The 12,831-nt window shown below is 35.7% G+C and overlaps 1 protein-coding gene across 1 annotated transcript; it reads left to right on the top strand.

Moving 5' to 3' along the window:
• The first annotated feature begins 601 nt into the window (after positions 1–601).
• OMD (osteomodulin) lies at positions 602–2,741 on the top strand. Its single transcript, XM_009636648.1, has 2 exons — positions 602–1,541; positions 2,422–2,741. Exons 1-2 carry the CDS (start codon positions 602–604, stop codon positions 2,739–2,741), a joined length of 1,260 nt encoding a protein of 419 aa, XP_009634943.1.
• Positions 2,742–12,831: the final 10,090 nt, after the last annotated feature.

The raw sequence follows: 12,831 nt of genomic DNA, 5'->3' as shown, positions 1-12,831 counted from the left end.
AATAACTAATACATTTGCAAAAAATGTTTTCATCTTGACAGAGTTTAATAAGGCTATCTATGTGTTCCCAAAGGTCTGAGGGAGAAACGTTGTCCAGGAATTCCATCTGCACCCATTTAAAACCGACTTGTAAGGCTGATGCTTAACCCATTACACCGGAAAGAATGCAACATCTCAAATGTCCAATACAAACCCCAGACTATACCAGACTTTTTATACAAAAAGTCCTTTTGCAACTTCTCTGTAATAAATTAAAGTGAGAAAGAAATGAAGACTGGGTTTTTTTCTATTCCTGACTGTTATGGTACCCTTCAGTAACAGGCACAGCACAGACAGAAAGCTGTTCCTTGTCTGAAGTCAGACAAGAAAACTTATCTTTACTTCTAGGACAGTGTATTTGTTTATGGCTGTTTTCTTAGAAATTACAGATCAAAACTTGGTTTTGCTAATAATGTTACTGACAGTGTTGCCAAAAAAATGCATTATTCTATTTTATATTGCTTCTTCTTAAAACTGAAACTTAACACGTGACTTACTTCATGACTGTCTAATAAACTTATTTTTCCTTCTCATCAACAGGATACAAGATACAAATTTAAATATGGAGATTTTGAGCCATTTATCAATCATTCATCTCCTCTGGGCTGCTAAGGTCTTTTGTCAATATGAAGACTATGATTTTGAGGATGAATATAATGAGGAGCCAGATCATCAACATCCGTATTATTTTAATTCTGATGCAAATACACAAGCTGAAGTTCCCCGCTTTCCTTTTCCAGTTGAATGCGCCAGTGAATGCTTTTGCCCACCAGCTTTTCCGTTATCAATGTACTGTGATCATCGTAAACTTAAGACAATACCAAATATCCCTAGTCATGTCCAACAACTTTATCTGCAAAACAATGATATTGAAGCTGTGCCTGCAGGACCATTTGCTAACATTACCTTCTTAAGAGAAATTAACCTCAGCCACAACAAAATTAAATTTCATACAATTGACCATGGTGTTTTTACCAAACTTTCAAACTTAGTGCAACTTCATTTACAACATAATGAATTAGAAGAATTTCCATTCCCACTCCCCAGCTCTCTAGAGAGACTCCTGCTTGGTTTCAATAAGATTTCTCGGATATCTGGAAACGCGCTGGAAGGATTACCTAACATAACCATGCTTGACCTTTGCAATAATGTTCTGGATGACTCAGTACTCAAAGGAAAATCCTTTTCAAATATGAAAAATTTAATGCAGCTCAATTTATGCAACAACAAATTACAGACTATGCCTCCCGACCTACCATCATCACTTATGTATCTTTCTCTTGAAAATAACTCCATTTCTTATATTCCAGAAAACTATTTCAACAGACTTCCAAAAATCATTGCTCTAAGAATGTCCCACAATAACCTGCAGAACATTCCACACAACACCTTTAATCTGCCTAACCTTCTAGAACTTAATCTTGGACATAACAAATTGAAACAAGTATTCTATATTCCAAGAAGTTTGCAGCATTTGTATATTGAAGGCAATGACATCGAAAGTATGTTGATGGTTGGGATTTTTTTAAAGCAAAAAACTTAGTGGATTTTGGCATTGGTTGTGGGAGGGGGTAACTCCAGCATATTTCCTATCCAGAATTAAGAACTTTTAGCCTAAATCAAAAACTGTCAGAAACATGTCTTTTGTTGCGTCCCTGGTTTTGGGGACCTGCCACCTAACAGCTCAGCTAGGTCATATATAAACCAAGCATAGAATCCAGCAGTCATCCAAATTTGCATGTTGTTCTAGAGGTACTCTGATGCCCTTTGCAGAGGGGAGCTTGAGCTTTTAGTGTTTTGAACTAACCAGTTAACATGGCACCAAACCAGAGTTCACACACGCTGTACTTCTCGGGAGCAAATGCAGCTATATAGCTTTTGATCAGCTTACAGTGCAGCAAGAATATCATCCCACCTTCTTCAAGATGCAGTGTAAATGCATCCTTGGTTAGTTGAGACCAAACCGGTGAAATTAGAAAAGATTTTATATTTGCACATTAACCCTAATTTGTAATTTTTTCTAAAAGTTAATACCAGTTCTTCACATAAGAAGTTAAAACCTTTTTGAAAATTGCTTCTGATTAGGCAATTGATAAAAACATACAGAGAAAAGGAATTATGAAAATATTCCATTCACATAAAATAGCAATTACAAATTGTAGTGGTAGTCATGTTTATTTTTTTCTTTACCCCACAACCTTATACTTTTCAAACCTCCAAATTGTTAACACTATCATTTACAAAACCAATTTAAAACACAGGGAAGGATTATATTAATACTGTGCACCGCATTTTAAGTTTCAAAACAAGTTTCACTTTCACAATAGGTCTTAAATATAACTATTTTCTGTATTTTAATTAGTATTTTTCTCTCTTTTACAGCCATAAATATTACTTTGATGTGTCCATCTATTGATCCAATGAACACCAACCAATTAACCTATATACGGGTGGACCAAAACAAGCTTACGATTCCAATAAGCAGATACGCATTCTTTTGCTTCCCTCACATTCGAACAATTTATTACGGTGAACAAAATGTTAACGTCAACAAGTCCACTCAGCTAAGAACACCAGTGTTAAGACGATTTTTAACACCAGAAGAATACGATGAAGCAGAAGACCATCATGAAATACATGATCAGGAAACTGAAGAAGATCATGAAGCAGAAGACAACTACTTCCATCCTTACTTTCAGTGAAATAATCATTGTTAATGAGTATACATGGAAATTTTTCCTTAGTTGTGGGATATTCATACCCATTTTAGAACAATTGGATGGTTTGGAATATTTAAGATACATCTACAAAGTGGCAATAGGATTTTAGTGTAGGTAAATGTCCTATTATGATGTAGTAAAAAACATAATACTAGGAGTAAAGAGCACTCATCTCTGCATCAGATAGCGGTCTGATATATAACCTGGGTTGATGATGCCCACCCATCCTTGGCTGGACAGCCTAAGCGGAAGAAAACTGACCTGAAAAAGCTTTTATGTTCAAAAGTGATCCAACTTGCAAAATGACTAAAATACAGTCAATGTCAGGCTCAACAGGAATAAGTGGATAAGGCCAAAAATCTGCCCAGCTATAAATCCTACTACTGACAGCAGTAGAAAACAGACACACTAGAGAAAAGAATAGGAGGATAAGATCACAAAAAAATATCTCTACAAGGCTCCTCCACATCTTCCAGAAATATAGATGTTTCTTCTTCCCATTTCTAACTGGATGGAAAAAATCACAAGCTTTGAGTTTCAAATCTCCTCTTATTATGTTTGCAGTGTCCTGCAAGGTGTATTATAGTATTTACTTCTCAGCTTGTACCTCAACTAACACAACTCCTTCAAAGGAGAGTTTAGCTGATTAGTAATATAGACAATAAACAACCTTTCATCAAACGCCTTAGGATCCAGGAAAAAGGATGTACACTAACACAACCGAACCATTAGTATCATTTTACCTGTGCTTTAGTCCATATTATTTTAGAAGGCACCTAAAAATCCAATGTAATCTTATTATTAGAATTGTTCATCAAGTAGAACAGGTACAAATAGTAACATTTCAGGGTTTTTAAATTATTAATTTAGACTATCTCTGCATAGCTAATACTAATTAGCTATATTCTGCTTCAAAGTAGAACAAAAATTGCTTTAAGCAATCTAAAGAAAAGCATTACATACTATTTGAGCTATGCAAAGTCTTTTTACAGTATCTTATGCCTAGAAACAGATCCAAATAACTACAGGGTAGGATAATATTATAGGGCAATTTACTGGTTTTGCTTTATTAAGTTCTTTATTTTTCAGCACTTTTTTCCTGATAAATCTTTGTTAGTGGCAAGGAAGAAAAACAAATGAATGCAAGAAATAGAACCATACATCATACTACCAATTTTACATTATACTTTAAGTGTGGAAAACTAAAGAGGCTATATAAAATTATGCAAGAAAATTTGTATTGGAATTTCTAAAATGTTTCAGACAGGTATGATTTTTTTCTTACAATTTCAGTTATTTTTCAAAGGCCATCTCTGCATATTTTGGTTTGTAATGCAACAACTAAAAATATTAACAAAATGGAAATACTTAGTGATACCTTTTTTTAATGGAAGGAAATTCCTCATAAGCCCATGAATACAATCTTTAAGAACACATCAAGTCTTTAAGAATAACTCGTTGTAAAAATTTGTGGATACAAAATTTATTATTAAGTTGTGATCAATTAACTCAAGAAATCTATTCTTTCTCTCCTTCCTCTTTTTCTTATCTACTTTCTGATACAATATTCATGGCAAAATATTTTATGGTCACCCCACAACTTTATAGCACAGCAGAATTTATCGTCCTCCTTTAAAAAAAAGGTTTATTAACATTTATCAACCTCAAGTACTTCTGGCTTCATGAAGGAGGCATATATGTATGTCTATCACTTTATTAACTACTCTTATCAAAAGCATATGTACATTATATAAACATAAAGATAAATATATAACTTTATAGTTTTAATATAAACATGTAGCATATTAACATTAGGGAACTTATAACTTTTGATCTATATCAGAATTTAAGTGAATAGTGCACAAAATGCAAATTTATATCGATACAGGCTTTTTTGAAAGGCTTGCTCAGCTTTAAAAAAGAACAGTTCTAATATAGTATATCTTATCACAAACTTTCTGCTTTTGAAAAACATTTATGAAGCAAAGCTTAGCTTTAAAATAGAATTAAAGATATTGCCTTTGTAGCAACTAGTTATATACATTTCTTAAAGTTTAGATACAAGTCAAACTGTAATTATTGAACACCGTAGAGCTGTCTTATTACATTAAACTCATTCAGATGGAACAAGAGAATTGTACTACAAGCGGAACCATCATAACTCCATAGTAACATCCAATTAGTATTATTGTATCTTATCTGTGGCAAATACAATGCTATTCTTTAAAAAAAAAAAAAAGAGTCTAGGGTGGTCAGGGAACTAAAAGACTTGATAGCCTTATGGCCATATTAGAGAAATTAGAAGTTTTAATAAAGCACAGAATTAACAGATACCTAGATAAACACAATTTGCTCTGCTAAGGCTGGGCATGGCTTCTGTGAAAGCCATGATGTTTCTAGCTTGCAAATCTCTGAGTTCTCTGAAGGATGTGGAAAAGGGAGATCCTGGTCCAAACAGCCTACAAAAAATTCTGAAAGGTTTTTAAGAAAATTAAGCTGCCACAGATTAAGAGGTGACAGCACGGACAAAATCAAATAAAATATAAGAAACATTGTAAGAATAAATGGTCAGTTCTTGCTGTGGAGGGAGCCCACTGGTGGGAGTTTTGCCAAGGGCCTGTGCTGGAGTTTATTCAATTTATTATACTTGCAAAAGATAGAGAAATCAGGCTGGGAAGTGAGATGACAACAAAGATTGTTAAATGCCAGTGAAGAATGACTGCAAAAGGACCTTAGGATGCTAAAACAGCCAGTGAAATTCAACATTCTTAAATGAAAATTATAACCTTGGAAAAATTATATTATCTTCATATAAAAACTAACACAGCACGACCACCACCACTCAGGAGCAAGACTTGGAAGTAATAGCAGGCAGTTCAGTGAAAACACTGGCTTAGTACCCATGAGCAGTAAAAAGTAAACTCAAATGTAGGGAGTAACTAGAGAGGCATAGACAACCAGACATCATGATGCCACTATAAATCCGTGGCTCACCCAGCCATTAGACACACTATTGATTTCCGAGCCCTTCAGGTAGCTATAATCACTACAATATGGCATAATCAGAAAAGGATCAGAGAAAGGCAATAAGGTTACCAAAGATAATGAGCAGTTCAGAAAAGAGATAGCTAAGGGGGGGGATATAGGAGATACCCACAAAATTATGAGTTGCATAGACAGCCTGGGTCAGGGGATCAACTGCTCCAGTGGAAGATTAAGGAGCCATCAAATGAAGCAAGTATGTACCAGCTACAAACTAGACAAACAAAAGTTTGTAAGCAATGAATAGTCAGCCCATTAAACTGGATGCCTGAGAACACAGTAGATGCAGCAGCAATTTCATACATGATTTCAAGGGAAGACTGGATAAGTAATTGTGTTTCTTGGAAGAGACTCATTATGGGTTGTTAAACAGACAAAAGCACAGTAGGTACAAGAGTGTTGACCTGAAAATAGCTAAAGAATGGAAAAATATTTGGAGACAGGATGAGATGAGAACCACACACGCTTATCCTATTCTCAGTCTTCCCAAAGCATCTGCTTACGGCCGTTGTTGGAGACAGGATATTGTATGCTAACCTTTATTTTGAATTCCACACCCAGTTCTACATTCTTACTGTCCTGGACTATGGTAACATGCTGGTAGCACTCTTCACTACTATTAAGTGCTTATTGCCTTGATACAGTTGAATTTAAAACTTTTTGTAAGTAGGACCTACTATGCTTATATGCCAAGGCATATTCTAGCACATTAAGTTTGGGAGCAGCCTTTCTACAATGCTCCATGTTGCAGTGCTTTGTGGCAGACAGACACCCATACTGATTCAGGTACACAAAGCAGCCTGGCCCTGTAAGTGTGGAGTTCTGTATTAACCAAGTTATACCATTGCATAACCACATAGATTTTGGTATCAAAACATACTTGCTTCATGTTTGTATTTATTTTCAGAATAGTATATGGTCTTTTTAAGCAGTAAATAGATTAATAAACTAAGAACTAAACATGTATTAAAATGCTACTTATTTTATCCATAACTGCAAAACCTAGCAAGCATCAAACAGCTTAATTAGTTTAATCACAGTAGAGTCAGTATATACAGAATCAAAGCCTGATCTGGTTTAAAACACTGTGTCTGCATTAGCAATTAAGATGAAGCACTAGGGTGGATCAGTAGAGCAAAATACTTATGAGGAGGCCATGAGCCCCACTCCCTGCTTTTTGAGGGAGAGGAGCTTTACTTCAGAGAAGCCCTAGTCACTAATTAAAATCCATTTGCAGCACATCAGGTGCACCCCTGGATACATACATCATTCTTCACATTCTCTGTGGAATGAATTGAGGTGCAGTAAACTGGGGTTATCAGGAGATTCACTTAAAAAATGTACTCCTGATCCTAATTAGAACACTTACAGAAACATAAGCAGAAACATGGCAACTAAGGAAAATGAAGTCTCAGTTCTACTTTCAGCTTTGGACAAACTATTCTGAAAAACCATGTTTTCCAAGTCTTAATCTGTGTAAACAAAGGACAGAACCTTCTTGAACTCTAAGCTAAACACTTATCAGCATTATCCAGAGTGCATAATGATTAGAAAGGTTGGATCAGAGCACTGTAGAATATTTTGATACCCATGTAAACCTATAGGGGAAAAGCCTCACAGATTTCTGGAAAACATTCCATTATGACTAAACTTTAATCCACAGAATTAAAGCTCTCAAAACTACAACAAAACTGATAGATTTTTTCACAAGATCTATACCACAAGAGGCTATTGGAAAGATCACAACAAAGAGAAATAACAGTAGTTTAATGCAACCGTCTACATCTCTTCCTTAAGCCTCAAAACATTGGGAATATATTTTGCCTTTTTCCATTTTCTGTTGTTGTTGGCATTTAATACTTACAAGGCTTACTTTTTGAGATACTGACTTCAGTATTCTGATAATAAAAATTACAAAGATTAGGAAATAAACTCCTTTATAGAAAACAGATGGTTTACATTTCAAGTTTTCTGACTTCTTTCAACATATTCACATTCCACTATTAGAATATGAATCAATTTCCTTCTTTGTTTCCCAACTTGATCATTGTAAGCAATAAACATAGGAATTTCCTATCTGAAAAACCTGCAAGGAGAATGTACTATTTTTTAAAGAAAAAACTCTATACACCAAAAAGATTTTGCAATAATTTTCCAACACTACTGCAAGAGTATGAACTTTTCAGCTATCAACTAAATTGTGTACACACTATTGGAAGTTATGGAACTCCACAAGTAAACACATTAAAACATTATACAATCAAACTATTTTGTCCAAAACTTACACTTCTAACAACCTAATTAATTTAAAAGGAAAATAAATAATACTTTAATCTCATCATTCATTGAATAAATTCATCATCTACAGAGAAAAAGAAAAATAAGTTCCCCTATTATAAAGCACAAAATCCATAGAAGAAAAAAAAAAAAAAAAAAAAAAAAAAAAAAAAGAGATAAACATGAAGATCAGCCATAAATACAGAGTAAAGCAGATGCTATGAATAACATAAGGTACAGATAACAGAAACATAGAAGTAAAACACTAAGGCCAATGAGTCTGGGAGCCCTGACTCTAGTGTCCCTGTAGACATAGTAATGGCTCTCCACAAATGATATCATTATAAAGATGTAATGTCAGTTCAGGAAAGACTTCTAAGCAATTTTAATAAATTGAGGTGAGTTGATTCAGGATATAACTGGTGATATACAGGTAAAGTTCAAGAGAACATACATTCAACAAGGGGGTCTGGGTAAATAGCAGACAGTACTATTACTCCAGTTACCGTTTGTATTTGTTAACCGTAATTTGATTTCAGTTTACTATTATGCATGACTTTTTAAGTGTGCTTTATTCATTTATAACACTAACTGATACAAGGAGTCTGTTTCTTTTCCAGAAATGCAAGGAATAAAGGTAATGTTTTCAGCTTTAAAAAATTCTGATTATATATCAGAAACATATGGAAGGATGTTCATACAATCACTAGGTCATTTTTCAGCTGTCTCTATTTTGCAGCTGGTGGCCCTAACAGTGACCTAAACTTCATCTCATTCACTGAGCCTTGGAAATAGTTGCAACTTATCATAAAAATACCGGAGGTGTTTACATATAACCATTTCATCTCCAGTACTTTTTTTGGTTATTCTGAATCTTTAGGAGTGTTCTAAGTTTTCTCTGTAAGACATGATAACCATTTATTTTACATTATTACTACCTCCAAACCCTCCTCCACCCCTCAAAGATGCTGAATTGGAATATACTTTGCTTAATATTACACAACAACTCTCCTATAGTGTCACCTTCAGTCCCATTTCTGTGCATTGCTCAAGAACAAACCAGGAGATTGCTTCCTCCCTTTTGGGTACTCTGGCTTTTTGTTCCCAGAACAAATGCAGCATAAGCACAGACATTAAACTGCCTTAAAACTATTTTTACACCCCTGTATCAGGATCTCAACAACAGGCAGAGGGGGATGCAGGAGTCACAGAGAAGTTCCATATCACACACACATGCAGCAGTCAGAGACAAAAAATAATTTTACAATTTAAAATTAATCAGGCCACACAAACAGTCAAGCAGAAAAGGCCTCTATTTTAGAAAAGGAAAATAATGTAGAGAACAATCCAGAATACTCAAGTAATTTATTTCAGGTTAAAAAAAAAGAAGAAAATAAAAAGACAAACATTGAGTTCAGTTTTAACATCACTTCATGCCTCTGTTCTCTTCAACAGTAGATCTGTTTCATTGCTTGCAGATTATTTTGAACAAGTTATCATTTCAATAACTACCTTTTACTCTGTAAAACCTTTTCTATTATAATGGTTCCAATCCAGAGCAGCTAGTCAACATTGTAAAGTGTTTAATCACATACTCCATGCAAAAAATATGCTAGGGAATATTGAACACATTACCTTCCACATGCAGCCAAAAATCACCTACAAAAGAAAATTCAGCATTGAGTCTAGGTCTATAAATGCCCAGAAGTCTTTAAAAGCTTCCCTGATTTGTCCCCATCTTATTCTGTCAGACACATTTCTACCCAAGACAAGACACTAATTTTTCAACATTCTATATAAGTGATTCCCAGTAGTCATCAGGCATGAAGAAGCTAAGCAATAATCCATACTTATTTCTTCCAAGAAAGCCTCAAAAGAATAAACCCCAGAAACTACAGAACTTGCCAATATTGTCCTTTAGAGACTATGACACAAGATGAAAGCCAAGGTCTTTAAGCAGCTGCAAAAATACACTTAGCCTAAATATAGAATAAACCTGAGTATTTAAAAATTTTAAAAAAAATCTCAGCTTTGGTTTATTTCATAAGGAATATTTTGATAGCAACTTTGCTGCACTCTCCCTAGTGCTGCCTCACAGCTCTATTAACCCATGCACCCCAGAGAAAAGGCCCTTCCTCCCCCCCGTCCCTTCTTCTTCCCTCTTATTCCTAGTGTTCTGCCTCCCACTATGCAACCCTAACTCTTTATATAGGCAGTACCAGTCCCTGCTTCTACATAATTCCTACAGGCACACTGAAGAAATCATTCCAACGAACAACCTTTCAGAGAGGAAAGGCTACCCCCTCTGGCTCTTTTCAGGTCAACTATTTCTTCAGGGCCTTGCAGGGGTTTACCAGGAAGGAGACGTAAGTGCCTCACACTGAGAATTACTAGCAACAAGCCAACAGTTCCATTGTAAAACACATTACAGCATTTCAAAGCAATGCTAAAAGTACAGAAAAGCACTCTCTTATTTTTGTACTAAGCTACTAAGCATTAAGTAAAAAGTGCTAAACACCAACATGGTGAAAGGTAATTAACATGCTAGCACCTACGAGAACTGGTTAAGGACTGCTCAAGGCAGCTTTTGCAGTATGCACCTGCATGATTAGTCTTCAAGGAAAGTTTTGGTTTCTTTTTTGATCTGCCTTTTGAAGTGCTAGTAGAAAGGTGAGAACAGAAATGAACTAGTCATACTACAGCTCTGAGCAGAGCAGAAAGTGTGAGGCCACTTCAAGTACAAGATAAATAGACTGAGCTGAATGTCAGCCAGTTCAAATAATTCGCAAAACCCGCTCATCTGCCTGCAAAACAAAAATCTTTCCTCAGTACCTCTAGGATATTTTCAGCTTAATTTTTCGTTTTACCTGCTCTTGACATATCATAGGATGGTTTGGGTTGGAAAGGACCTTAAAGGATCATCCAGTTCCAACCCCCCCACCATGGGCAGGGACACCTTCCACCAGACCAGGTTGCTCAAAGCCCCATCCAACCTAGCCTTGAACACTTCCAGGGATGGGGCATCCACAGCTTCCCTGGGCAACCTGTTCCACTGCCTCACCACCCTCACAGTGAAGTATAAACAGTACTAAACAGTAGATTCCTTCCCAGATGCTTAAGATTTCATCAGCAACACATGTAGTTTGGATAGTTACCTTAATTTTTGTCTTGTTCTCCCATACCTTTCCTACCTCATACCCATTAAACTGCTCTCTTTTTCTCTCCTAAAAGCTTTCTGTTCTTCACTGTCTATCCTGAAAGATGATCGCAATGGGTAAGACATTTTACAATGACTCTGCATGCAACCCTTTTTCCCTAAAGTTAAGTTTTTCTGAAAGCAGAATCCAGAGATCAAGCGTCCCTTGTTAGACTGACTTGGATTCTCTCTACCAGAAGTAAAAAAAAGTGTTAAACTTCATTTTCACCTTCAGCCACATTTCATATCCTTACAAAATTGCAGGGAAATACTACCCTTGAAATTTAAGCCAGGATTCCATTTCAACACAATTAGTAAAACAGCCATTTAAAATGCCTAACATTTCAGGTGAAAGCATCTTGTGAGGAAAGTCAGTCCCAATGAAAATGAGTTAAAAAAAAAGGTACACCTGACAAATCAGAAAGCATAAACACATTGTCAAGGCCCTCTTCAAAAACTGGAGCTCAATTAGTTAACAACAGAGCTTGTTTAGTTTTTCACAAAAGAAACCATCAGGTACCTATATATCAAAGTTCCAAGCACTAACAGTGCCTAGAAAGCCCTCTCTGCTTGCCAGGGTGAATACTTCCCGTTAGCTTCCCTATTGCCAATGTGTATGAACCACACTTTTCATTTCAGATGAACTGGACATTGCAGTTGTTTCAAGTCATTTTGAACAAGAATAAGGCAGCACTGTTGCCAAAAGAAGCAATGCTATCCTTCCTTGTTTGCAGCTACTTGTGCCATCCATCCATCCATCCCTCCCCTTCCTTGTGCTAAGATGAGCATCTGTTACATGTTCAGGTAAAAACAGTTTTTATTTCAAATTATTTGTTACTAATTTTTTTCTTTCTGGTACAAGGGATGACAAGGAGATGAAATATGGGACAGGACTACTACTTTGTTTGGCACTGACTGTTTAAAGTGACAGTAAAACTATACTGCAAGGTACACCTTGATGACATCATGCCAAAGTAACTACTTAACACATCACCCTTCAAATGTATTTGTAAGTAAGTGTTCATGAGTTTCTTATAAGTGCTTGGATAACAACAGTGAGTAGACACATTACACAACGTTTTTGTGGTAAGCATACCACTAAAGTCTTGTGACCCTGATGAACACAGACTTTTGACAATGTTTTCCACAGAAGCTGTTACTAAAGCCTTTTAACATTACAGAGCCTCTCCTCCCCTTGCAGGTCAAAGCAAGTGTTTTCTTGCACAAAGACTTCCTAAATTTTGATGGCCTCGTTTATCTAGTAATTTTCCCTCATTTTTGAAAATTCTCACGTATAGGGAAAAAACTAAGCTATTCCCAAGATATTCCATGTACATAACTGAAATCTAGGATTTCAGTACTTACAAAATAAATTCTCATAAGAATATAACAAATATATTTAATATTTTATATCATGCTTTCAATTTAAAACCTAAGAGTTTTCCCTTAGAACATTTATCCTTTGGTTACATTCAAGCATTGGAAAAACTTGGAAGCCCCCCAAGCCAGATGAAATCTTAACATGGATGTTTGGGGGGGGGGGGGGGCGCCGGAAAC

Source organism: Egretta garzetta, unplaced genomic scaffold, assembly GCF_000687185.1.
Source record: "Egretta garzetta isolate BGI_Z169 unplaced genomic scaffold, ASM68718v1 scaffold553, whole genome shotgun sequence".
Taxonomy (NCBI): Eukaryota; Metazoa; Chordata; class Aves; order Pelecaniformes; family Ardeidae; genus Egretta; species Egretta garzetta.
The sequence above is the reverse complement of the archived record's forward strand: the minus strand, read 5'-3'. Positions and strand labels throughout refer to the sequence as shown.

Bases quoted from the DNA above. Each gene is read 5' to 3' on its own strand.
- OMD (XM_009636648.1), top strand. From the start codon at position 602: ATGGAGATTTTGAGCCATTTATCAATCATTCATCTCCTCTGGGCTGCT. The intron at 1,542-2,421 runs GTATGTTGATGG...TCTCTTTTACAG, and splicing joins TGAAGGCAATGACATCGAAA to CCATAAATATTACTTTGATG.